The 27,179-nt window shown below is 41.2% G+C and overlaps 1 protein-coding gene across 1 annotated transcript; it reads left to right on the top strand.

Annotated features, from left to right (window-relative positions):
- Positions 1 to 22,226: 22,226 nt before the first annotated feature.
- On the top strand, positions 22,227 to 26,958 carry cplane2l.S (ciliogenesis and planar polarity effector 2-like S homeolog; the record flags this gene model as incomplete). The annotated part of the gene is given in 5 exon segments (NM_001092428.1): positions 22,227 to 22,621; positions 22,700 to 22,852; positions 25,640 to 25,764; positions 25,881 to 26,017; positions 26,187 to 26,958. Coding segments are annotated over 5 exon segments (750 nt in total). The 3' UTR covers positions 26,422 to 26,958.
- Between the last annotated feature and the right edge of the window lie 221 nt (positions 26,959 to 27,179).

A 27,179-nucleotide genomic window follows, 5' to 3' on the forward strand; every position in this document is an offset into this window, starting at 1 on the left:
TATCACCACCTCCCTTCACCCCCCCCCCAGCAGCCAAACAACAGAACAATGGGAAGGTAACCAGATAGCAGCTCCCTAACACAAGATAACAGCTGCCTGGTAGATCTAAGAACAACACTCAATAGTAAAATCCATCTTTCTGAAAGCACATGACCAGGCAAAATGACCTGAGATGCACCTACACACCAATATTACAACTAAAACATAAATTTGTTGGGTTAGGAATTAAATATTACATAGCAGAATTATATAAACAAGCTGCTGTTTAGCCACAGGTGCAGCCATTCAAGCACAGGATACACAGTAGATAACAGATAAGTACTACTATAGTTTATATAAACAAGCTGCTGTGTAGCCATGGGGGCAGCCATTAAAGCACAGGATGCACAGTAGATAACAGATAAGTACTACTATAGTTTATATAAACAAGCTGCTTTATACCCAGATAAACTTTGGCCACAAGTTTGATATCACCCCTACATGGCAAAATAATTCCCCAGATGTCACTGGTCTGCAGCACCCTTCAGCCCTAACATCAATCTTTGGGATGATATCACTACTGTCTAGGGATATCTGCCCCCATGGCTACACAGCAGCTTGTTTATATAAACTATAGTAGTACTTATCTATTATCTACTGTGTATTCTGTGCTTGAATGGCTGCTCCCATGGCTAGCAAGCAGCTTGTTTATATAAACTATAGTAGTACTTATCTGTTATCTACTGTGTATCCTGTGCTTGAATTTGCTGCCCCCATGGATACACAACAGCTTGTTTATAAAAACTATAGTAGTATTTATCTGTTATCTACTGTGTATCCTGTGCTTGAATGGCTGCCCCCATGGCTACACAGCAGCTTGTTTATATAAACTATAGTAGTACTTATCTGTTATCTACTGTGTATCCTGTGCTTGAATGGCTGCCCCCATGGCTACACAGCAGCTTGTTTATATAAACTATAGTAGTACTTATCTGTTATCTACTGTGTATCCTGTGCTTGAATTTGCTGCCCCCATGGATTCACAACAGCTTGTTTATAAAAACTATAGTAGTATTTATCTGTTATCTACTGTGTATCCTGTGCTTGAATGGCTGCCCCCATGGCTACACAGCAGCTTGTTTATATAAACTATAGTATTACTGATCTGTTATCTACTGTGTATCCTGTGCTTGAATGGCTGCTCCCATGGCTACACAGCAGCTTGTTTATATAAACTATAGTAGTGCTTATCTGTTATCTACTGTGTATCCTGTGCTTGAATGGCTGCCCCCATGGCTACACAGCAGCTTGTTTATATAAACTATAGTAGTACTTATCTGTTATCTACTGTGTATCCTGTGCTTGAATGGCTGCCCCCATGGCTACACAGCAGCTTGTTTATATAAACTATAGTAGTACTTATCTGTTATCTACTGTGTATCCTGTGTTTGAATGGCTGCCCCCATGGCTACACAGCAGCTTGTTTATATAAACTATAGTAGTACTTATCTGTTATCTACTGTGTATCCTGTGTTTGAATGGCTGCCCCCATGGCTACACAGCAGCTTGTTTATATAAACTATAGTAGTACTTATCTGTTATCTACTGTGTATCCTGTGTTTGAATGGCTGCCCCCATGGCTACACAGCAGCTTGTTTATATAAACTATAGTTTTACCAGTGTAGGGCAATAGTGCTTTATATTGTCATTCCTTTAAAGCACTTAGATTTTTTGGTGTTATTGTTCCTTTAACTATAGTTTTTAAGAAAATGTAATATAATGAATCAATGCTATATCTAAGTTGAGGCTTCAATGTGCAGGCCGGAACACTTCTCAGGTTACAAAAGCTAAAAGATTGAGTACAAAGAGGGAAATATTACACACCTTAGTGAATCTTTACTTGAGTCAAGGGCACTAATAAATGAGCCCCAGTATATTCTACATGCCTAGCAATGGAATGCTGATGCTGTGGTCGGTATTTGAATGTTAATTCTCCTTTCAGAAATCATAGAAGAAAAAGAAAACAATTCAAAAGATCTTATGCCCCCTTGGGAACTGTCAACATGTAATTAGTCTTTGGAGGTTTGGAAGACTGAGAAGGAAAAGATTTAAAAGCTGAGGTTTCTTCACTGATCACAAAAGTATCCTTTATATTATAGGTAAGACGCTTTACTGTATTTTTGAATTCAAGATAATTAAGGGGATCCCTGAATTCTTTCAATAAAGTGAACTGACAAAACCGACAGTTTAGTCTCTGTAATGTTATTAAGGGTATCACCTTCTAATAATTGTCACTAATTATCCTTTTGTGGTCTATTAATAAGTCCCAGCAAAGCACTTTCCTTCCACGTGTGGCCCCACATTCTCCTCTTGTGGTTCTACTGATGAAGATATTCAATAGACTTGTCTTTGTGGGCTGAGTCAGGGCTTTTATAATCCAATGCCAGTATTTTCAGAAGAATAAAACTAATGGGAAAATCACGTGTTAGCCCTGGACATTTTCTTATAACCATATTTTTTTATGCAGTAAGTGGTCCTAAATATTACAGACTGGATAATTGAATTTCTAGTGCTTTAATGTGAGAGGCAGTATATTTTCTTGCTAGAAAGGAAACCAAACCATCTTTGGATTGAACAGGTGAGCCTATTCATCACCTCTTCCCTTGGAAGCAAATGTCTGAACATACTCTTCTTTGTTGATCAAGGTACATGGACAAGGCAAAGGCCAAATGCCAATGTGACAGAAAGCAAGTCTTGTTGGACATTTAAAGGAGCAAAGAAAACTCTCCCTAAAAACTGTAATTCTCTGTTTTACAGTGGGTTGAAGGTTGTTCACTACTAGTGTCACAAATCGTGGTTTTTATTATTGATATAATATCAGTAATGTTACAACTAACAATGTTAATACATTATGAGCACAACATCATCACACACACACACTTCATTCAGTGGCCATTACTCATATACACACACAAACACATCCATTACACCCTATAATAAGTTCAAACAACTGGAACACATTTTGTAACAAATCATATTCCTGCCCACAGAGCCCAAAGTTGTACATTGAAAACAAACACTACAGTTACTTCCCTAGGGCTCTCACGCTGCAGAGAATTCTTCACTCAAAGGCCATTTGCACCTTCATTTTTATCCTTTTTTCAGGTCAGTCTCAGTTTCTGTTCAAATGTATTTCATTATTATGGTATTTTTAATATTTCTAGGCAATGTCAAAGCAAAATGAAAAACCACACAACTGTGAATAACTTGGTTCTCGCTGGTCTGTCTGATCTTCCAAGTCTTTAGCTTCCTCTGTTCCTGGTGTTTCTTCTGATCTACCTTATAACTCTGACTGGGAACCTTCTCATCCTTCTCCTGATCTTCACTGATTCTCATCTTCACACTCCCATGTACTTCTTCCTTGGAACTCTGGCATGTCTGGATATGAGTTACTCCTCAGTCACTGTCCCAAGAATGCTCTTTGATCTACTCAGAGAAAGAAGAATCATTTCTGTACAAGGTATAGCAAGTTAGGTTGTATGGACGACATCAGCAGGCAGGCTCCGGGGAAACCAAACTTGATTAAAAAGTCCAATCTTTATTAGGTATGGTAAAATACACTGTAGGAGCAGGCAGGGGAACAGGCTTAACGCGTTTCGTGACCCAAGTCACTTCATCAGAAGCTAAAGCGCCCCCTACAGGGATCTAGCTTATAAAACCATGTCAATTAAAAATGCAAATTAGTACAAGACCAAAAAGGCCACTAACATGTATCAATATATAAATGTAAACATATCTGTTACCATATAAATCTATAATTAAGTCCCAGAGAAAAAGCAGACTAGCAAAATGGAAACATGGAAACATGAAAACATGGAACAATAAAACAATGTTTTCATGTTTCCATGTTTCCATTTCGCTATTCTGCTTTTTCTCTGGGACTTAATTATAGATTTATATGGTAACAGATATGTTTAGAGATTTAGAGAATGAAGCCAGTAATAACGCATGTGCTGACACTCAACCAGCGCCATCTTGGATTAACAGAGAGAAGAGCTGCGGCTTTTTCCACCAAGCGTTTAACTGCACCTAATTTCAGCACAGCTACACAGAAGAAAGGCATTTTATTCAGCCACACTCGAAACCGGAACAATGGATCTGGTGAGATCTATCTTTTTTGTGAGGGAGACGTGTGATCGATGATGGTGGGGGATCATTCTTGGTGCAGAGCAATTATCTAGATCAGTGCTGTCCAATTTATGTGGTACCGAGGGCCGGAATTTTTCTAATCTACATCGTGGAGGGCCGATAATGGAAGCCAGTGTTAGCCACTCCCTGTTCTTAGACCACACCCACTTTAAACCACACCCATGTTACCACAAGACCATGCCCGCATTAATAGCAAACCAAAAAAACAGATGATTGGTGCTCACTGCAGGGATCAGGGCTGGAACTAGGGGTAGGCAGAGTAGACGGCTGTCTAGGACGCCATCATTGAGGGGCGCACTTTTAATGGGTTTTTTTCTGGGTTTTTTCAAGCGTTTATTCAATAATTTGTTTCAGTAATCATGGTCACTCAGTCGGGTGGAATCCCCTCCTTCACATACGAAAAGAAATTGCTGGCTCTAATCTCTCTCAAAACCAATTCACAAAAAGATTATCAAAAAGCATAGAAATATAATCTTGCTTAAAAACATTCTGTGACGAAAAACAGCCGCTAGGTAATTCTCACCGAGTAGAAAGAGTGACCTGGGTGTCCAAACCCCGGGTCCGTCACTTGAAAGATAACCAATTAAACATCAGTATTGAAAAAGGTCAGCAGAGCTTACACTCACCAAATTGGCCAGATGGCACGGGTGCCGTGCCCCGAACCCGTAGCTTAGGCAATATAAATCACCCGAAATAACTGTGCACGCACTCCTGCAGCCAAGGCAATTGAGGTTAAAGCTTGTTGCTTTATTTCATCATGTAAAAAGATATGCGTCCTAACGCGTTTCGTATCACACTATGTGCCTATGATTACGTATCGTTTGATACGAAACACATTAGGACGCATATCTTTTTACATGATGAAATAAAGCAACAAGCTTTAACCTCAATTGCCTTGGCTGCAGGAGTGTGTGCACAATTATTTCAAATCCCCTCCTTCACAGTCTCCCTCTTGCCAGCAAGTAATAGCTCCTTCTGTGCGGTGCGGGAGTGCAGCGTGACGTGTGTATATGCGTCAATCACGTCATTGATGCGATTGGGTGGCAGAGAGAGGCTTGGCGGCCTGCTTGGTGTGGTTTACGCTTGCTGCTCTCAGCAATGGTAATGCATGACAGGGGGCGCTGATTGAAGCTCTTGCCTTGGGTGTCAAACTACCTTGGGGATGTCACTCATATGTGAAAGTACCCTAAAATCCATATGCCTCCTCCTCCCCTGTGTATAATACAGTACCCCAGCATATGATTAAACACCTTAGGGGCCCCTAACAATTATTTTCAAATGCTAACAAACCCCCAGAACAAATACCAGACTTATGTTCCATTGGGATCATAGGGCAGGCAGAGTATAGCAAACACAGGGTGCAAAGAGCAGGCAAAGTATGAGACACACAGGAGCATAGGGAAGGCGGAACAGAGCAGGAGACAGGGAAATCAGGAGCAGTCTAATATGTACTACATACAGTGACACAGTGCTGGTGCCCCATTAGCATTTTGAGTAAGGTGTGAACAGGTGAACAATGTGGCAGTTTCAGTCTGGGTCTCAGGTGGAACAGTACAGGCTTTAGGGGAGTGAACAATAAAGGTGTCACAGGTGTGAACAATACAGGGGGGGTCACAGGTGTGAACAATACAGGGGATTAGTCTGAATTTGATGTTTAAACAATGCAGGGGCCAGTTAATCTCTGTAGTGATACCTTTTAAATTTTACATATGGTAAACAGACACAGCAGGGAGACTTTGATGTGGAGGGCCACATAAGGGGGGGTCGCAGGCCGCCAGTTGGACAGCCCTGATCTAGATCAAGCTATAAAAAGAGTATTACTGACTTCATTTTGGGTCCTGGTTAGAGAGGTGAACAACCCTCTCCTTGTTTTCCCTTTATGCCACATATATTTATTTTAATACTATTCCTATCCATTGCTGTTTCCTTCCTTAAACGCCCCAATTTAATTTTCAAAGCCCTTCTTTGCTCTTCGTCTCTCCAATCATTTTCAGTTTTATTTCAATATGTTCCTTTGCATCACTTCCTTTTCCTCTCAGAGCCAATGACTTTTAATACTATTCCTATCCATTGCTGTTTCCTGCCTGATGTTATCCTTTCTCCTTTTGTACTTTTGGTCATGGTGTTCAGAGATCATATCTAAAGTGCCCAAAATCATTGAAGCCGTTTTAGCCCTTACCAGGATTTCTAAGAAGAATGATTGAGTGATTACCTAAACAAAGCTTTAGAAGACAAAGGACACAAATTAAGTTTACATTTGTGAAACAGAAAATGATGAAACCTGGCCATATCTAGTCTTCATGGCAACAAATTTCCAACATGGGCCTGTACATAGTATACAATGATACATCAAACAACAAAAAGAACAAAACAAAAAAAGTAAAAAAGATACTATGCAAGCTTGCACTCAAAATCTGCTCAAAATATGGTAATATCATCATTATTAACTGCAAGTGCTACAAAGTGACACAAGGTTTTGCCCCATTGACAACATGTCCATACTATTGCCCAAACTATTGCCCATACACAAATACTTGTGGGGAGTAACAAAGTGTATCTTCTGATGCTACATGCATTCATGCTCTAATTCTTGGTGAAAATACTGCGTTGCCCTTTGTATGTTTTTATAAAGGAGACTTATCATATAGGGCTTTATTAGAATATTATATTCCTTTGCATTTGCAAAAATATTAGGCCTTTCCAGCTCAATAATGTTCACACTGTGTCAAATTAGAATGAAATAGCTGCTTGAGGTAAATAATGGGTTTTGAACCCATTTTATGGGTGGGTACTGACAAAGGATTGACTTTTACTTTGCATCTATCACAAACAGAAGATCATCTGCCAGATAGTGCTTCTTACTGTTAAAAGATGTGGAGCAAATATATAGTGTGAATCCTTTATATATAGTGTGAATCCTTTAGTATAAATGTAGGGGACAGGAAGAATCCTTCCCCTGTTTGTCTTCCAGTGACATCATGCAGCCCAGTTGCATGCTGGATAGTGACCCGATTGGCTGGGAACCCCAGTGCATCCTGGGGAGAAAGGGTGTGCCTGACTTTGGAGCCAAAAGCACCGGGTCTCCCAGGAAGAGAGCTGAGAGAGCCAGCGTGAGTAGCTGTAAGACTGTGAGGTGCAGAGAAGAAGCTGCTGAATCTGGGGAGATTGAGCCCAGCCTGTCCCCTGCCAAGTTGCTGCAAACTCAGAAGGAGAAAGGTGCCACTAGTGAGACTGATTCTGCTGCAGAGCTGTGTGTGATCTCCTGTGTGAATTCCTCTGAGAGCACCCCGGTGAGTGAGCCACCCAAGGGAGGATACTGGCACGGATACAAGCGTGGGGCCCCATACTGAAGACAGCTGTTAACCCTTTACCTGCTACGAGAGAGCTGCTGCCAACATTCAAAAGGGAGAGGTACTTTTGGGGAATAAGGTAGCGTTACCTGGGGAGTAAGAGCTCTGGGGAAGGGACAATCATTTGAACTGTGTGATTATTAACCCCTTCAGGAGGATTGGGACTGTGATATCTACCAAGGACTGTGATATCTACCAAGGACTGTGTGAAGCAACAGTTAAGCACCTAATAGTGGTTTAGGGAGTGTCCCACGTGTCCCCAGTGTAGGAGTGCAGAGTGTATTAGTTGCCCAAGTGTTTACTTTTTGTTTATATAAAGTTTATATTGGTTCAAATTGCAAACTGTGTGTTTTATTATTCCTAGTGTAACCCCCTGAGGTGTCTTCCTCAGTGTTCACTAGGTGGAGGCACTGCGCTGTAATTCCCAGTTCCCAGTACTTTTCAATGCAAAAGGGACTCAGGGCCCCTGGATTGCCAAGGGTAAGTGGTGATTTAAAGAGACAGTAACCAAATTAGTGTTACATTTTGGAGGCACTGCTGAGATGTCGACTGGGAAGCTGGATATGTTTGATGAAAATATGTCTTCATTTGAAACTCCACAAACTGTTCGCCAGTGGTGTACTGCATTGGGACTTAACCCTCGAAAGGTTGCCGCTGTAGGGCCTATGGTGCCCAGAGTGAAAGAAGAATTTATTTACCAAATTCTCGATGGGGAACAGACTTTTTACCGGCCAAGAGTGGCTGCGTCACGGAGAGATTCTGCTGGGGTCCTACTAAATATTCTTATAGAAAGCCCTAAAGAGATAGATCGTGACCGGGTTCCCCCTGATATTGATGCTGAAAGTGAAGGGCCCTGGAAGATTGTTCTGCCTGATATGTCTGATGATGCAGATGAGTTAACTTCCCAGGGTGATGCCCTTACTACTCAGTATGCTGTGAAGGCACAGGAAAGTGTGCTGCGGGACAAGACATTGTTTGATTCACCAGCTGGGAAGAGTCAAGTAAAGAGATGTCCATCCTGTGAGAGCGTGGTCTCCAAGGGGAGTCGGCATAGCTCTGGTTGCCGGCTGGATACCCCAGAGATTGTGAGCGCGCTGGGACAACTGACTGACCAACTAACACAGCTGGCCTGGAATGGTAATTTTAAGAGACTTAAAGTGTTTTCCGGCACAGATCCTGTACCTACTGGTGAAGAGTCCTTTGAGAGCTGGAGAGACTCCACTGTTGTGTCCGTGAGAGATTGGACTGGCCCCGAGACGACTATGAGAAGGAAGATCCTTGAGAGTCTCCGCAGTCCTGCCGTGGATGTTGTTAAATCCTATATGGTTGGCCATCCTGATGCTACTTCAGGTGATCTGATTGAAGTCCTGGAGGTGACGTTTGGCCCTGTAGAGAGTGCTACAGAGATGCTTCATCGCTTCCACTCTACCTTTCAAAAAGAGAAGGAAGATTTGTCTGTTTATCTTGTGCGGCTAGAACAAGGCCTGAGACTGCTAGTGAGCCGTGGTGCAATTTCATACGGTGAAATGGATCCTCTGAGAATTCGCCAATTGAAGAGAGGGACCCTGAATAGTGACCCTGTTGCCATGACAATTAGAGCACACTACCAGGATAAGTTACCCCCTGGGTACATTGCTCTGATGGAGAGAGTGCGGCGAGAGGAGGCGGATGCCTATGTGAGGGTCAGACGAAGTCCCACTTCAGGGCATACAGAGAAATCCCCTGCTGATGCTAAACTGTTGGAGGAAAACAAGAAGCTTCGCAAAGAGTTGGAGGAGTTAAAAGCTCAACTGTCAGAGAGAGCCAGACCACCCCCAGCTGAGGCTAAGAAAATTCCTAAGTGTTACCGGTGTGGCAAGCTTGGCCACATCCAGCCAAACTGTCCAGTTCCTGATGAAGGTGAAACCCAATCTGCACTGTGTAAAGTACGCCGCAGGCGTAGAAGTTTCTTTGGAAGATGTTACAAGTGCCAAGTGATGGGTCATCAGGCCCGGAATTGTAAGACTTACAAAAATGTTACAGTACAGAAGTCTTATTATGAGCCTTCCATCTGTGAGAGTGACTCCCTTGAAGAGGATAAGGTGTTGAGTCGAGAGAAGACTACTGTGGAGAACCCTATTGGCATGAAGGTGGTCCCTGAAACCTCTGATACCCCCGATAGATCTAAAGGACTGGGTCTGGGTAAGCGCAGGTCTTCATGTAGGGCAAATGTTAGGGTCTCAGGTAACAGTAGTGACACCAACATTATTGACTGTTTTACTGTTCAGGCATGCCAGGGCGTACGGCAAGCGAGGTCGTTGCCGGTTTGTCCAAGGGGAGAATGTAGGGGACAGGAAGAATCCTTCCCCTGTTTGTCTTCCAGTGACATCATGCAGCCCAGTTGCATGCTGGATAGTGACCCGATTGGCTGGGAACCCCAGTGCATCCTGGGGAGAAAGGGTGTGCCTGACTTTGGAGCCAAAAGCACCGGGTCTCCCAGGAAGAGAGCTGAGAGAGCCAGCGTGAGTAGCTGTAAGACTGTGAGGTGCAGAGAAGAAGCTGCTGAATCTGGGGAGATTGAGCCCAGCCTGTCCCCTGCCAAGTTGCTGCAAACTCAGAAGGAGAAAGGTGCCACTAGTGAGACTGATTCTGCTGCAGAGCTGTGTGTGATCTCCAGTGTGAATTCCTCTGAGAGCACCCCGGTGAGTGAGCCACCCAAGGGAGGATACTGGCACGGATACAAGCGTGGGGCCCCATACTGAAGACAGCTGTTAACCCTTTACCTGCTACGAGAGAGCTGCTGCCAACATTCAAAAGGGAGAGGTACTTTTGGGGAATAAGGTAGCGTTACCTGGGGAGTAAGAGCTCTGGGGAAGGGACAATCATTTGAACTGTGTGATTATTAACCCCTTCAGGAGGATTGGGACTGTGATATCTACCAAGGACTGTGATATCTACCAAGGACTGTGTGAAGCAACAGTTAAGCACCTAATAGTGGTTTAGGGAGTGCCCCACGTGTCCCCAGTGTAGGAGTGCAGAGTGTATTAGTTGCCCAAGTGTTTACTTTTTGTTTATATAAAGTTTATATTGGTTCAAATTGCAAACTGTGTGTTTTATTATTCCTAGTGTAACCCCCTGAGGTGTCTTCCTCAGTGTTCACTAGGTGGAGGCACTGCGCTGTAATTCCCAGTTCCCAGTACTTTTCAATGCAAAAGGGACTCAGGGCCCCTGGATTGCCAAGGGTAAGTGGTGATTTAAAGAGACAGTAACCAAATTAGTGTTACATATACATAAAAGGTTTAAAATTACCCTCTCAATTCAATTGATTGTATTAGGCATATCGTGTCCCCCTTTACCATGCTATTTGAAGAGCCCTGATGCTGGTAGTTTGATTCCGACCCGCGACTTCCTCAAATGTCCGATTGAAGCATCTGAGGAAGTCGTAACATGATGAAAAGCCTCAGGCGTAGGTATTCGACGTCAGCCCGGAGAGCACAGAAGCGTGCCATATTTCTTGGGTTAGCGTAAATGGAAATCCAGGGACCTTGGACATGGTATTAATTAAGATAACCCTAATTTAATTACTTTTGTGTATAAACATTTTATGGGACAACGAAAGGTAATTGATGGTGATAATTGATATAAGAGTCCCTATACTTTTGTAGAAAGTAATAGGACCAGAGGGAGTGCAGATAAGAAGAGAAACTGTACACTAGGGCTAGGGTAGAAGTACTAGGGATCATTTATGATGTGAAAGAACGATTTAAAAGTAAAAACATGGCACAAGCCATGATATTTTTATACGTTATAACTTTTGCTGCTCTTTAAATCGATTACCCTCCAATGTGCCGTCTAATATGGCAGCACTGTATTCATAAATGGTGGGCTGGGGTGACATTTATGCCTACACCCTCCCAAACTTGTGTGTTATTCTAACTCATACTTATTAGTTGCCATAATGACCAAATGTGTGTGCCCCTTTGCAGCAAGGCCCCACTATGTTTCTGTGTGACTAGCAATGTGTGTGATGGTGGCACTCAAATGTTAATTCCCCAGAGTTTTTCATGAATAAAAGAAAAATTTAACAATGAAAGTTCTGATCCGCAAAAAACTCTGAAACCATAAACGAACGGCTGATCTTTGAAAGAAAAGAAAGGGAACTTCTACATGACCTTAAAGGGATACTGTCATGGGGAAAAAAATTTTTTTCAAAACGCATCCGTTAATAGTAATGCTCCAGCAGAATTCTGCACTGAAATCCATTTCTCAAAAGAGCAAACAGATTTTTTTATATTCAATTTTGAAATCTGACATGGGGCTAGACATATTGTCAATTTCCCAGCTGCCCCTGGTCATGTGACTTGTGCCTGCACTTTAGGAGAGAAATGCTTTCTGGCAGGCTGCTGTTTTTCCTTCTCAATGTAACTGAATGTATCTCAGTGAGACATGGGTTTTTACTATTGAGTGTTGTTCTTAGATCTACCAGGCAGCTGTTATCTTGTATTAGGGATCTGTTATCTGGTTACCTTCCCCTTGTTCTTTTGTTTGGCTGCTGAGGTGGAAAAGGGAGGTGGGTGATATCACTCCAACTTGCAGTACAGCAGTAAAGAGTGATTGAAGTTTATCAGAGCACAAGTCACATGACCAGGGGAAGCTGGGAAATTGACAATATGTCTAGCCCCATGTCAGATTTCAAAATTGACTATAAAAAAATCTGTTTGCTCTTTTGAGAAACGGATTTCAGTGCAGAATTCTGCTGGACAGCATTATTAACTGATTCATTTTCAAAAAAATTTTTTTTCCCATGACAGTATCCCTTTAAAGTGATACTGACACTAAAAAAAATTATTTTTAAAATATTAATCTACATTAAAAGTTACATATAGGTCACGTTGATTGTTTTTCGCTAATAGTTCTGCTTTTGTAAATAATTATTACTTGAAGTTCCTAGACCTGACTGTTTTGTCAACATGACTGTCCCATTTCAGCCTGTCAGTTAGAGATTCTAATACTAACGGACTATTGCTGCACAAATATGGCAGCCCCCTCATACAGGAACATGGGGTAAGAAAGGTGATGTAAAAGCATCAGGCAAATACTTCTATGGCAAAATTATAAATAACATTCAAAGACAACGTTATGATAGACAATAAAAAAAGGTTATGTTCTGATGTCAGTATCTCTTTAACAGTTTTAACTTGCCGTACTTTATTAACCATAGATTTTATGGGTTTTACACTTGATAAATTACAAAAAAAATGGATGAAGTGACAATACGGAAAATGTGCTCATTTGTGCTCAAAAGTACGATTCAGAGAGATGAAATTTCTACGGAAGTTTATAAATCCGTCCCTCAGAAATTAAAATGGATTGAGTTTTTAGACTTGGGGGCACATTTACTATTGGTCGAATATAGAGGGTTAATTAACCCTCGATATTCGACCATCGAAGTTAAATCATTTGACTTTGAATATCGAAGTCGAAGGATTAACCGCAATTCGTTCGATCGAACGATTAAATCCTTCGAATCGAACGATTCAAAGGATTTTAATCCATCAATCGAACAATTTTACTTCCATCAGAAATTGCCTAGAAAGCCTATGGGGACCTTCCCATAGGCTAACATTGGTGCTCGGTAGGTTTTAGGTGGTGAAGTAGGTGGTTGAAGTTTTTTTTAAAGAATTTTAAAGAAGTTTTTTTTTTAAAGAATGGTCGATTAGTCGAACGATTTATAATTCGATTCGAAGTTGAAGTCGAAGGTCAAAGTAGCCAATTCGATTGTTGAAGTAGCCAAAAAAATACTTCGAAATTGGAAGTTGCTTTCATTCTAATCCTTCACTCGAGCTTAGTAAATGTGCCCCTTAGTGACCAGACAGTTGTTAGGCATTGGGGAATAGTTCCAGGCTTGATTGAGGTACAGAGTAGCTGCTGAGTGACATCCCAAGCTGGTTAAACTTTCAGAAACATTCAGAGTGAGGATTGGTGTATCTCACGTATAAGCTCGGATGATATCACTGTTGAAAACATTAAATAGTTATTTAGGTCTTGCTAAGTGTTGAAAACTTTCAAAAATGCTCAAAATGAACACAATTATAAAAAGTTCCAAAATATATCATGATGAAAAATAGGTATAAGTGATCAGCAATAATCACTTCTTTACTTTGCCATTACCCACATGTCGACCAAACAGTGAAGCTCTCACCCAGACACTGCTCATTACTCTTCTGGTTTCTACTCTCAATGACAAAGCATAAACCATCATGTGCAGAACATTTCCAATGCTGCCTCTCTGCTCACTTAGGGGCAAATTTACTAAAGGGTGAAGTGACTACAGCTGGCGAAAATTCACCAGCATGACGTCATTTCAGTACTTCACCGATTTACTAACGGGCGCAGGTGTAACTTTGCTAGTGAAGGAGATAGACTCTACTTTGCTCCCTAACGCCTGACAAATTTGCGCTCTGGCGAATGGACGTAACTGACAATTCATTAAGATGCGGATTTTACTGAACGTTACCTCTTGCGCCAGACTTGCCTTCACCACCTTTATAAGTCCCAAAAAACGCAAGCATCGTCTCCTTTTTTCAGGGTGATAGACTGCAAAAGAGCATAAATTTTTTTTTGGCGTAACCAGCTACATTTCCTAACATATGGCACATAAACTATACACTGGGCCCATGTGTAGAGCAATATAACAACTCTCTTTTCTTTTATTAGGGTTTCACTGGCTTGTGTAATGTAATGTATTTGCTGCAACATATACTTCCATTGAACTCCGCCGTATGCAATTTAGGCAACGCTAGCACAACTTCACTTGGCGCAGTAACGCTAGCGTAACTTTGCCTTGCGTTCGGCTTCCTGGATGCAACTTCGGATTTTAGTGAATTAGCGTTGTCCTGGCTAATCTACGCCTGGCGAAGTGTTGCGCTGTGAGCGAAGCTGTCGCTGCCGATTTTTCGGAGGTTAGTGAATTTGCCCCTTAGTTGTCTCCCAAAGATGGCCATGAGTTCCACCATCTTGTTTGTCTTCCAGCTCTATTGATGCGCCAGTGTTAAACAAAACTTTCCCAAACCGATCTTTAATTCCATATCTCATAACAGCACATACGTGGATCAGGGTATGTACTTTTTGCATTATTACAAGTTCCATCAGGCAACATACACTTTCGAATGCCTTAAATATGGTCTGCTTCAAGATGACCAAGACATGTCATTCTTTACACTGCCTTTGGAGTTTAAGAAGAATCTCAATCCTTTATTTATAAAAAAAAAATCTTAATCCTTTATTGAAAACAATGTTATAGGCTCCATTTTGATAGTTAACAACTCTATCCCTAAATATGTGTTTACATTTAACACACCCATTCCAACTATAAGGATCTTCTTCTGCTCTATGGAGAAGAAGATGTTCTCTAATGCATTTTGATGCCTCTAATGTTAGTTATTTATTTAAGGTATTTGCACCCGTTCCTTGTACTACTTAGTGTTGATACACCCCTTGAATTTCCATGTACTTGCCGTGAGCATCGATGTGTTGTTGGTTTGGCAGTATTTCTAATGTTCCCACAGCAGGTTGTGCAACACAAAGTAGTGTCATTGATGGGCTAGAAATCCTTTCTTCCTAACTCTGAAACAACTACTTCCTACTTGTAGCTTTATCTTCCTACTAGACATATGGATTTTGTGCAAGGTGCTCTGCCCATACAAATTGTTCATCTGCAGGAAACCCACTGGCAGATCTTCTGAGTAGGTTCTTCATAACTGACTAAAGGTGGCCATACACGGGCCGATAAAAGCTGCCGACAGACCGTGTCGGCAGCTTATTGGCCCGTGTATGGGGGCCCCCGACGGGCTTCCCCGATCGAGATCTGGCCGAAAGTCGGCCAGATCTCGATCGGATGGGATTAAAAATCCCGTCGGATCGCGGCCGCATCTGTTCGTTGATGCGGTCCCGCGATCCGACCGCCCGTTTGGTGAACGCTAGGATCCGATCGTTGGGCCCTAGGGCCCACGATCGGATCAGCCCGATATTGCCCACCTCAAGGTGGGCATATCGGAGGGAGATCCGCTCGTTTGGCGACATCGCCAAACGAGCGGATCTATCCGTGTATGGCCACCTTAAGTTGTGTGGGTGAGTGGGGCAAAGTGCAATTTGCCAGTAAAAACAAAGCATTTTTATTAAAGAACTCCATTTTGGAGGAAACATTGGAGAATGTAAAAATGTCGACCTTTATTTGTCTTTAATCAAAAAGTTGTGAATTTTAGTGAGGTGAGACGCTGTGTGATCATAGTCTTTATAACAGAATTCGGAGGTGATTCTTACTGTATCGCAGGAATGCTCTGCCTTTACTCCTTTGGTTACAGCAGAACTAAATACTGTAGTATTGGATGAAGAGGCTGGACTTTTAGTTTAACAACAGTGTCCCTGTTTACTGGTTGTTCACTACTTTATGACTATATTCACACATAATACAATTTCAGGTTTCTTGTGAAGTCAACACTCCCGAATTGAGTCTTTGCCATTAAACCAACAGGAGAGACTTTTGATATCACGATTTAATACTTTCCTCACAGTGTTCTGGATTTGGTAGAGTAATGTTTCCCTTTTTAGAGGAAGAATATATCCTGGTAATTACTTTGTAATTTGTGATATTCATTAAAAAAAAGGACAAGCTGAGTACAAATGTTGAGTTGAGGCAAATTGAGAATTTTTGTTTCTAGCTATTTGTGTGCACATACAGTTGGGTATCTTAACATAAATGTTTGTGTAGGTAGATGTTATGGAAAACTAACATAGTAATTATGGAACATCCCATGCATAATGAGATAAACTTTGACCACAAGTTTGATATCAAATGAGAAATAATTCCCAGATGTCACTGGATGACAGCACCCATCAGTCCTATCACCAATCCAATTCATCAACAGGGGCTACAACCCCATGATTGTAGATCAATACATTCATGCAGCCACCAGGATTCCCAGAACTCACCTTCTACAATATAAACAAAAACCTGAAATAAATCGGGTTCTCCTAGTGGTCACATACAATCCACAACTGAGGACCCTCAGAAAAATAGCCAGAGATCTACAAGGTACACTTCATAAGGACGAGAAGCTCAAAAGCATATTCCCAGACCCACCACTCCCAGCATTCAGACAGCCTCCCAACCTAAAGTCACTAATAACAAGAAGTGCCTTATTGCACCCCACCAAAAATGGAACATATCCCTGTGACAAAAAGCAATGCAAAATCTGCCCACACATCAGACAAAATACCAATTCCAGACACAGAGAAATACAGCCTCCCTGGTCACTACAACTGTTCTTCTTCCATTGTGGTGTATTTACTAAATGCATAACAGAGGGACTGTATATAGGAGAGATTGTGCAAAGTCTGAGAAAGAGAAATACACACCACCCATTCACTATAACCAATAAAAAACTGGACACACCAATAGAAAATCATTTCAATGGCCTCATCACTCCATAAAGGATTTAAGAATTTTGGTTCTTAAAGAAGGAAAGGCTAAAATGAAGTAATCTATATCAGAAAGGTCTATATAAATACACCAGTAAACCCTCAAAGTAATGCTGCTCTGAGTCCTCTGTCAAAAGAAACATCACATTTCTTTCCTTCTATTGTGTACTCATGGGCTTCTGTATCAGACTTCCTGTTTTCATCTTAAACCTCCAGGGCTAGGGCTTGAGCATGCTCAGTTTGCTCCTCCTTCCTCCTCCTCCCCTCCCTGCTGTAATCTGAGCCCAGAGCTATGAGTGAGCAGGGAGAGACTCAGGCAGGAAGTGATGTCACACCAAGCTAATATGGCAGCTTCTATCCTAAACAAACAGGGTTTCTAGAGTGGTTTACTCAGGTATGGTAAAGCATTCTGCAGAATAAATATAGTGCTATAGCTTGCACTATTGTGGCTAATCTATTGGCAATAAACTGCTTCCGTAGCTTTCCTTTTCCTTTAAGCACAATTTTAAAACAGATGATGAAAGAAAAGTGTGGGAATACAAATGAATGGGAACTTTCAATTCTCTGAAGAATGGACTAAACCTGGGCCTTGGATTTCTGGCTAATTATGTGGACTAAGAAAAGACTGCACCAGGTCAGAACTTAGAGATCATATGGAATTCCTTTGATTCTACACTCCAATAATTCAGCCCTAATTTATACTCAGCCTGTATGACCCACATTATCTTGTACCTTATCTGCTTGTCTCTTACAGATCCCCTCACACAGATTGATATTCCTTTTTATTGCTCATGTGACCTATGAGCTGAATGTTGTGTATATATATATATATATATATATTTATATACCAGAGAACAGCACAGCTTCATTGTAATCAGCTTGAAAATGGAACTAAAATGTTCTGAAATCTTGCTATGATTATATTAGTTAGCTAATAAAGATATCACCTTTATACACCACTTTTGTTATTTTTTTATTTCAAAAGGGTTGTCCTGTAACATTTTTACTGGCTAATACGGTAAAGCAACTTCACCTGCAATTACAATCCATGGGATGATATCACTACTGGCTAAAGTAGTTCATTAAGTGAAGTCAGAGCACAAGAAATGTGGAAAAAAAGTTTATTAGGTTTCTACTAATATGCCTGGGAATATTGATGAGCAAATTATTTCGCCAGGATTTTTCAGGAAATTTCCCGCATTTTGCCATCTTTGCATTTTTTACACAAAACTGCAGCAAAAATGTCACCTTCAAGTTAACTTTTAGTATGTTATAGAATAGCTAATTCTAAGCAACTTTTCTATTGGCCTTTATTATTTATTTTTTTCTATTGTTTTTGAATTATTTGCCTTCTTCTTCTTCTTCTGACGCTTCACTGACCCCATCTAAAAAACAGGCTCTGTAATGCTACAAATCTATTGTTATTGCTACTTTTAATTATTCATCTTTCTATTCAGGCCTCTCCTAGTCATATCCCAGTCTCTCATTCAAATCAATGCGTGGTTGCTAAGGCAATTTGTACCCCAGCAACCAGACCATTCAATCTGAGAACTGGAAGGCTGCTAATTAAGAATGTAAATAGCTTAAAAACCACGAATTATAAAAAATGTAAACCAATTACAAATTTTCTCAGAATATCCATCCTACTCCTACTCAATACTAAAAATTAATTTAAAGGTGAACACACACTTTTAATAGAGTCTAGTAGAGTAGGTGCTGGTTTTGAAAGGGATTTGCCTTCCAGACTAGAACATTTCACTGAGGCCTATGGTAAACATTTTATATCAATATATCAAAGCAACAAGTTTGGCAGTTTCCACAATGACAGATCCAGGACAATTGTTGGGTTTTGTTTGTTGGCTTTTGTTCCCTTTGCTGCTACAAACTGTGTGAGAATACATGACAATGCACTGGATACACAATGACTGGCAGACAAGTAGAGCACAACCCAGACCAAACCTCCCTGCTGTTTATATCCCAGGAATAGAAAGGGATAGGACATTAGCTCCCGTATTAAACAGTACAGACACTTATCCTGCCAGTCCCCTATAATTAACCTCTGTGATTTCTCCTGATTATCTGGGGCAGTAATGGGACTTCTGTCTGTTCCCTGACCCTATTACAGTCTTACCCTTTCCTATCACATAAACTTATTTTAGGACTTGGCTTCCATAAGGGACAGTGTATAATCCATTTGTATTTAAAAAAGGACTTTTCACACACTTTGTCATTTACAAATTCAGGTTGGAAAGAACACAAGTAACTTGGGATAATGTGTCCCAGGAAGGTGTAAGGGAAGTTCTTGGTTTCCCCCATAAACTAATCTGAATGCTGCACAGATAAATGGCAAGAGCAGTGATGGGCGATTTTGTCCCATTTCACAGAAAAATTCCCACGAAATTAGCGAAACAGCGAAAAATTTGTAAAACTCGAAAATTGCCATCTGTGTCAACTTTGACGCCAGCATTAAAGTCAATGGGCGTCCAAACAGTATTGATGCCCGGCGATTTTGATGCGAGCGACTTTTCGGACGCAGGCTCCACATTTTTTGCCTTGTTGAACTTTTTTGTCTGATGCGAATACACGGCAAATTTCCGGGTTTTGCCGCCGGAGAATAAAATCGCAAAACTCCCATGAAAATTTGCCAGCAGCAAAACACAGTAATTTGCCGTGAATTAGCGCCAGGCAAATTTATTCGCCCATTACTAGCCAAGTGCATTAGACTTCAGCAAAACTAATAGTACCTTGCTGTTCTCTGCCATTGCCTTTTGTGCTTTCTGCTCTACCTCCCTTCTCTCCCCGATATATTTGCTCTGCAAACGTTTTAACTCATCCTTTTTTTTTTTTTGCAACATCTCCTCCCCATGCAGGATAATGTACCCCCTACTGTAAATGATAAGGATATTAGAAGTCACTGAGGGGTTGTTCTGTGACCATATAAAGGCACAAGGCTGCAGGCTGAGTTATACAGGGAACTCTGAGTATCACTCATGTATTATAAGGGATAATGTACCCCCTACTGTAAATGATAAGGATATTAGAAGTCACTGAGGGGTTCTGTGACCATATAAAGGCACAAGGCTGCAGGCTGAGTTATACAGGGAACTCTGAGTATCACTCATGTATTATAAGGGATAATGTACCCCCTACTGTAAATGATAAGGATATTAGAAGTCACTGAGGGGTTGTTCTGTGACCATATAAAGACACAAGGCTGCAGGCTGAGTTATACAGGGAACTCCGAGTATCACTCATGTATTATAAGGGATAATGTACCCCCTACTGTAAATGATAAGGATATTAGAAGTCACTGAGGGGTTGTTCTGTGACCATATAAAGGCACAAGGCTGCAGGCTGAGTTATACAGGGAACTCTGAGTATCACTCATGTATTATAAGGGATAATGTACCCCCTACTGTAAATGATAAGGATATTAGAAGTCACTGAGGGGTTGTTCTGTGACCATATAAAGGCACAAGGCTGCAGGCTGAGTTATACAGGGAACTCTGAGTATCACTCATGTATTATAAGGGATAATGTACCCCCTACTGTAAATGATAAGGATATTAGAAGTCACTGAGGGGTTGTTCTGTGACCATATAAAGACACAAGGCTACAGGCTGAGTCCTTTCCCCAGCCATCAGTATGAATGTGTAGATAGGCCAGTGTGCAGTGAAGCAGTGTCTCTCCAGCACGAGGCTATGAGGGAATTCTGGGAGATGTAGTAGAGCAATAAGCAGAGGTAGTTGAAAGATTTCACCATTTATCCCCCATTATAAAAAGAAATGATTTAATCTCAGACAGAATGATGTTAGACAGGCCCCGTGTTAGAAATGAAATGTCCCCTGTGTGTGTAGCAGGTAACTAATAAATAATAAACATTGTGTTTGGCACAAGGCTCTTTGCGTAGTGTGCGGAGGGACATGGATGTGAGTGGGTTATTTATTTCGTGAATTGTAAGCCTAAAAGACGAAACCTTTATTCAAATACTAAGAAATTATATTCACAACTATTAGTTGAGGTCTGACGGATGTCAGAAAAAACAAAAATTATTTTAGAAAAGAAAAAGAAACCCCACCAATTGTTATGATTCTAAAATTGGCCAGAAATACTGCAACGTGATTTATTACACTTGTTTACTGACAACAATTCATAAAGAATTATAATAGAATTAATAAAGTGCTAGTGCTGCTATAAATTCATCCATAATTAGAAAAATTCATGGATTTAAGTAAAGTGCTGTGCAATAAATTAGAATATTAGACCCCAAAGAAAAAAATCAATTAAAAATATATATAGAAAAATGACCAACTTTAGGTAGTGGGTTAGCAATTGAGGTCACAATCCATAAATTTAGATGACAGAAAATAGAAAAAATAGATGGTGGAGTTGTCCCATAAACTAACTGCCTGATTTTTACTAAAGCCTGGGACACCACAAAGATAAGGCAGGACAGGGTAACCGGGGCTGTGGCCTTGGTGTTTAACTTGCCCTAAGTGTTTTTAAGAGGCTAGGTATCCCTAAAAAGCCATTCTTGCCTTGACAAAGCTATTCAGCGAAACGTACGTCGGCGTTTTTAGTGATCCTCTTGTGGTCAAATTGAATTTTGCCAAATCGATCTATAGGAAATATTTGGGCTGGGTTTTTCAACGGAAGTGGGGGCAAGAGAGCTCGGGGTCTAATCCTTCTTTATTCTATACAACCTCTTACAATCTTCCTTCCTTTCTAAGGGGCCGACGGTTTGTGGCTTTTTAGGGATACCTAGCCTCTTAATAACACTTAGGGCAAGTTAAATACCAAGGCCACAGCCCCGGTTACCCTGTCCTGCCTTATCTTTGTGGTGTCCCAGGCTTTAGAAAAAATCAGGCAGTTAGTTTATGGGACAACTCCACCATCTATTTTTTCTATTTTCTGTAATCTAAATTTATGGATTGTGACCTCAATTGCTAACCCACTACCTAAAGTTGGTCATTTTTCTATATATATTTTTAATTGATTTTTTTCTTTGGGGCCTAATATTCTAATTTATTGCACAGCACTTTACTTAAATCCATGAATTTTTCTAATTATGGATGAATTTATAGCAGCACTAGCACTTTATTAATTCTATTATAATTCTTTATGAATTGTTGTCAGTAAACAAGTGTAATAAATCACGTTGCAGTATTTCTGGCCAATTTTAGAATCATAACAATTGGTGGGGTTTCTTTTTCTTTTCTAAAATATGGGTTATTTATTTCCACATGAGAACTGCGTCACCCAACTCCGCTGTCCCCTACTGAAGCCCCAGCAGCACTTGATTTCTGCGCCTCCGCCGAAGGATTATTTGATAATTGACTGACTTTCTAATTGAACTGGCTGCTTCTCATTGGACACGCGCTCTGTCTCTCCTGTTGCTACGGAGACTATCTCTTTCCTCCCCCTGCACTGACTTGTTACCGGAAGCTTCAAGACGCCCTACTAGTATTTTCTTTGCTGCACTACAGAGATACGGGCCCTGGTGCAGCCACGCCCCCTGCTGGACATGTCGGTGACCCCCGTGCTGGATCCCGAGTGGCAGCGCTCCCCGGAGGGACTCGACTACCTGAGCCGCGTCCTGCGCCACAACAAACGCAAGTTCTTCGGTAAATCTCCCCCAGAGACGCCCCGTTGCCCCTTCATTGTCCCGCTCTGACCCCTCCCTCCTTGTGTCCCCCCGGCAGGACTGATAGAGCGGCCCGTGCTCCCCCCGCACCTCCCGGCCGATGTCGCTGCTTATAAAGTCTTTGTCTGCGGGAAAAGCGGCGTCGGAAAAACCTCCTTCATCGCTAAACTGAGCGGACTGGCCGTACCCAGCATGCACCACGAGACCGCTGGTAACTACCCACAATGCACCGCACTGGTAACAATGGTTCTGCCTCTAGGGGGAGCTCGTGTCCCATCAGAATTTAGTAGGTTATAGACTAATTCTCAGCAACTTTACAATTGGTCTTCATTTCTTTCTCGTTTATAGTAGTGATTAGCAGTGCGCTACCCCTGTGAGTACCTAAACTGGAAGACCTTCTCCTGCTTTTTTGGGTCAAGAGAAAAGAAATGCAGTAGCACAGTCTGAATCTTTAGTTATTTATTTAGTCCCTATACAAACAAACAAAGGGCAACATTTCTGGACCCTTTAGCAAAGCTCCAGTGGGGCCCGAAACATTTCTCTCTCTTTTATACTTTGTGTATTATTTCCTTTCTTCTTCTTCTGACTCTTTCCAGCCTTTAAATGGGGGGGGGGGGTCACTGACCCCATCTAAAGAAACAAATGCTCTGCAAGGCTACAAATATATTGTTATTGCTACTTTTTAAGTAACTTCAGCGAGGAATAGAAAAGAATCCCTCTTCTATCAAGTACTATGGACGGTCTCCCGAAATCAGTTCCCTTTATTATTCCAAAATCAACACCCACCGGAGTGAAAAAACTCAATACATTACCAGCAATGAAATCCCACCAATCTATAGTCTTTAATAATTCCAAATCTCCTATTAAAGTGCCAATGAGTCCATTCATTCAGTTTCTAATTAGCTCTCAATTGTTCGGTGCCTTCAAATAATTCTATATTCAAATGAAAGTGCTGATAAGTGATGGGTGAATTTCTCCTGCTTCGCTGGAAAATTGAGAAATTCTAACTTTTTCACGAAAAAACGAGAACTTCTAACGTTTTCACGAAAAAATAGAGAAATTTGAACGTTTTAACGAAATAATAGAGAAATTCTAAAGTTTTCAGGAGAAAATCGAGAAATTTGAAACGTTTTCACGAAAAAATCTAGAGGTTCGAACGTTTTCACGAAAAAAACTAGAAATTCTAAACGATTTCAGGAAAAAATAGAGAAATTCGAACGTTTTCACGAAAAAATTGAGAAATTTGAACGTTTTCAGGACAAATTAGAGAAATTTGAAACGTTTTCACGAAAAAATCGAGCAATTCGAACATTTTCACGGAAAAATCGAGCAATACGAACGTTTTCACGAAAAAATCTAGCAATTTGAACGTTTTCACGAAAACATCGAGCACTTCGAAAGTTTTCACGAAAAAATCGAGCAATTTGAACTTTTCATGGAAAAAATCGAGCAATTCGAACTTTTCATGGAAAAAATCAAGCAATTCCAACGTTTTCACCAAAAAAACGAAAAATTCTAACTTTTCACCAAAAAATCGAGCCATTCCAACGTTTTCACCAAAAAAATCGTGGAAATTGGCCAGGCAAATGTATTCACCCATCACTAGTGCCGATATCAATTAATCCAATATCTTTCTTAATCAATTGATCTATTCTAAAGTGCAGTGCCAATAAATAATGTTAATAGATTCTCCCAAAGGGGTAGTAACTTTATAAAAGTGCTTGTATATAGTTATTTCAATTAATCCAACTGATTCTCGGTAATTAATTATATTAGGGATGCACCAGATCCAGGATTCGGTTTGGGATTCGGCCTTTTTCAGAAGGATTCAGCCAAATCCTTGTGCCTGGCCGTACAGAATCGGAAACTTAATTTGCATATGTAAATTAGGGGCAGGTAGGGAAATCACATGACTTCACAAAAGAAGAATTTTTTCCCACTTTTTCCTTTCCTGACCCTCATTTGCATATGTGAATTAGGATTCCATTCGGTCGAAGCTTTCACCGGGGATTCGGCCGAATCCCAAATCGTGCATTCGGTGCATCCCTAAATTATATGTTAATAAAGTTCAGTGCCAATAATTAAATTAATTCTCCCAATTGATTGTAGTTTGTAAATAGTAAAATTAATTAGTGACCATAAATAATTTTATAGGATAAATTGGTTCCCAATCGGCTCAATCCATAGAAGGATAATAAGAAAATGAAATACAGAGAGGTGGAGTTGTCCCGATCACTTCTGCCTATAGTTTTCCTACGTTTTATTACTCATCATTCTATTCAGGCCTCTCCTATTTTTATTCTAGTCTCTTGTACAAATCAGTGCCTGGTTGCTAGGGTAATTTGAACACTAGCAACCAGACAGCTGAAATTGCAAACTGCAGAGCTGCTGAATAAAAAGCTAAATAAGTCAAAAAACACAAATAATAAAAAATGAAAACCAATTGCAAATTGTCTCAGAATATCCCTCTCTACATCATACTTATTAATTTAAAGCAGCACAACCTATTTAATAAGGGAGGTGCAGGACAAAATCCAATAAATTCCATCGTTTTTATATAGTGCCCCTGATATTTACACTTAGTGAGTTGGTGACTAGTAGCTGGGACTGTTGGCTAGAGGCTACTGCATCTCTGTGGCCCCCAGCCCAGAGTATTTGCAGGGAAGTCACCAAACTGCCCCCACTGTTATTTACTCGGCACAGATATGTTTAAATAGTGAATAAAGTACCCCCTCTTTCAAATTATAAGGATATTATTGAGGAGTTACCGAGGAGTTTCGTGACCATATAAAAACATGAGTCCGAAGGCTTTATACAGGTCACGGAACCCCTCAACAGGGGGTACTTATTTATTATTATACACAAGTTTGAGTGAGTCATGTGACAGAGATGACATCACTACTCACCGTTTATGAGGATATCATTTACAGGATATTCATGGCTTTTATGTATTATATTGTAATATTTCCCTTTAATTCTCACACCCCTCCCCCCCCAGGTATTCAGACCACCTGCATGTATTGGCCTGTCCGCCCGAGTGGCAGCGCCCGACCCGTGATTTTCAGGTTCCAGTTCTGGGACTGTGGGGAGGGGGCTCTCCGGAAGTTTGATCACATCTTACCAGTAAGTGACTATCCCAGAGGCAGATCTGGGAGGGGCCTGTAGAAATTTCTTGATAGTGACTAAAAGCCTGGCTTCTGATTGGCCACTTCCCTGGAATTTGTTTTCTGTGCCCCCAGGCGTGTAAAGAAAAGGCAGACGCAGTTCTCTTCCTCTTCTCTTTCACCGATCGTTCGTCATTCGAGGATGTGCCGGCGCTGATCTCTCGCACACTCGACCAGGACGAAGATGTCACACGTGTGGTTATTGGGACCAAGTATCCTTGTACTAGTGTAACCCAGTGTGTGTGATCCCCAGTGCACTATATACATGTGCCCCCCATGTTCTGCTCTAGAAGGGTCTGTAGGAATCCGGGTGAGCCCCCGCCCCATGTTGTGCAAGTACATACCCCCCGATTCTGTTGCACTTCCTTATCCTCCCGCCAGGCTGGACCAGTACATGCACACGGATGTGACCGAGGACGACCTGCGCGACTTCCAGAGAACATGGCAGCTGCCCGTCATGCGAGTACGGAGTGTGAATGGGCCCCGCATGACTGATGGGCGGGATCTGGATGGGAGGGCGGGACTTGCAGAATGTGCTCCTGTGCTCAATGGGTTGGCGGAAATTCTGTGGCACAGAGACCAAGTTATTGCTGGACTTGTAGGCGGGGCTGAATGACACCGAGACGTAAAGGGTTAATATTTCCAATTTATCACTGGACTGGTCTGTGCGACTGCCTCACCCCTTGTCTGTACATTGACCGTCTATGGGTATGAGAGGGACGGCACAGAGCCAGAGCCAATCAGCTGAGAGAGGGGCTGTGACTATTGGATAAGGATCTGTGATCACACAAAGACTGTGGGCGCCAAGGCAGATCTGTTGGAGAAGCTTTGTGTTGGTGCCACTGCCCGGCATCACAATGGGATCATTTGTATAGTGAATAAAGTTCCCCCTATTGTAAAATATAAGGATATTATAAGTCACAGAGGCGTTCCATGATCATATAGAAGGGTTGTGTGTTTTTGTACAGGTTGTGGGACTCTGAGGTGACTTAATATCCTCATATTTTCCAACAAGGGGTACTTTATTCATAATACACGTTTTAGTGAGTAATTTGACATCACTACTCGCCGTTTATAACTTTAAGGATATAACTTACAAGATATTCATGGCTTTTGTGTGTTATACACATATAATAAAACCACATTCAGTCCAGTTTGGGGGAGTCCTTGGCATTTGGCATCTTGTTCCAAATCCTGGAGCCAAAGTCAAAAGTGAGACTGATATTTACTAATTCCTGCTGGAAATCCTGAATTTCCTGATGAAATCCTGAAAATAGAATCCCAGTTTATCTGTTAAAATCTGGCTCCATGATCTTTGTCCCTGCAGCTGGAGTTGGAAACAGTAAAGGGGATGTAAAGGCAAAAATAAAATCC

Source organism: Xenopus laevis, chromosome 9_10S (genome assembly GCF_017654675.1).
Source record: "Xenopus laevis strain J_2021 chromosome 9_10S, Xenopus_laevis_v10.1, whole genome shotgun sequence".
Taxonomy (NCBI): Eukaryota; Metazoa; Chordata; class Amphibia; order Anura; family Pipidae; genus Xenopus; species Xenopus laevis.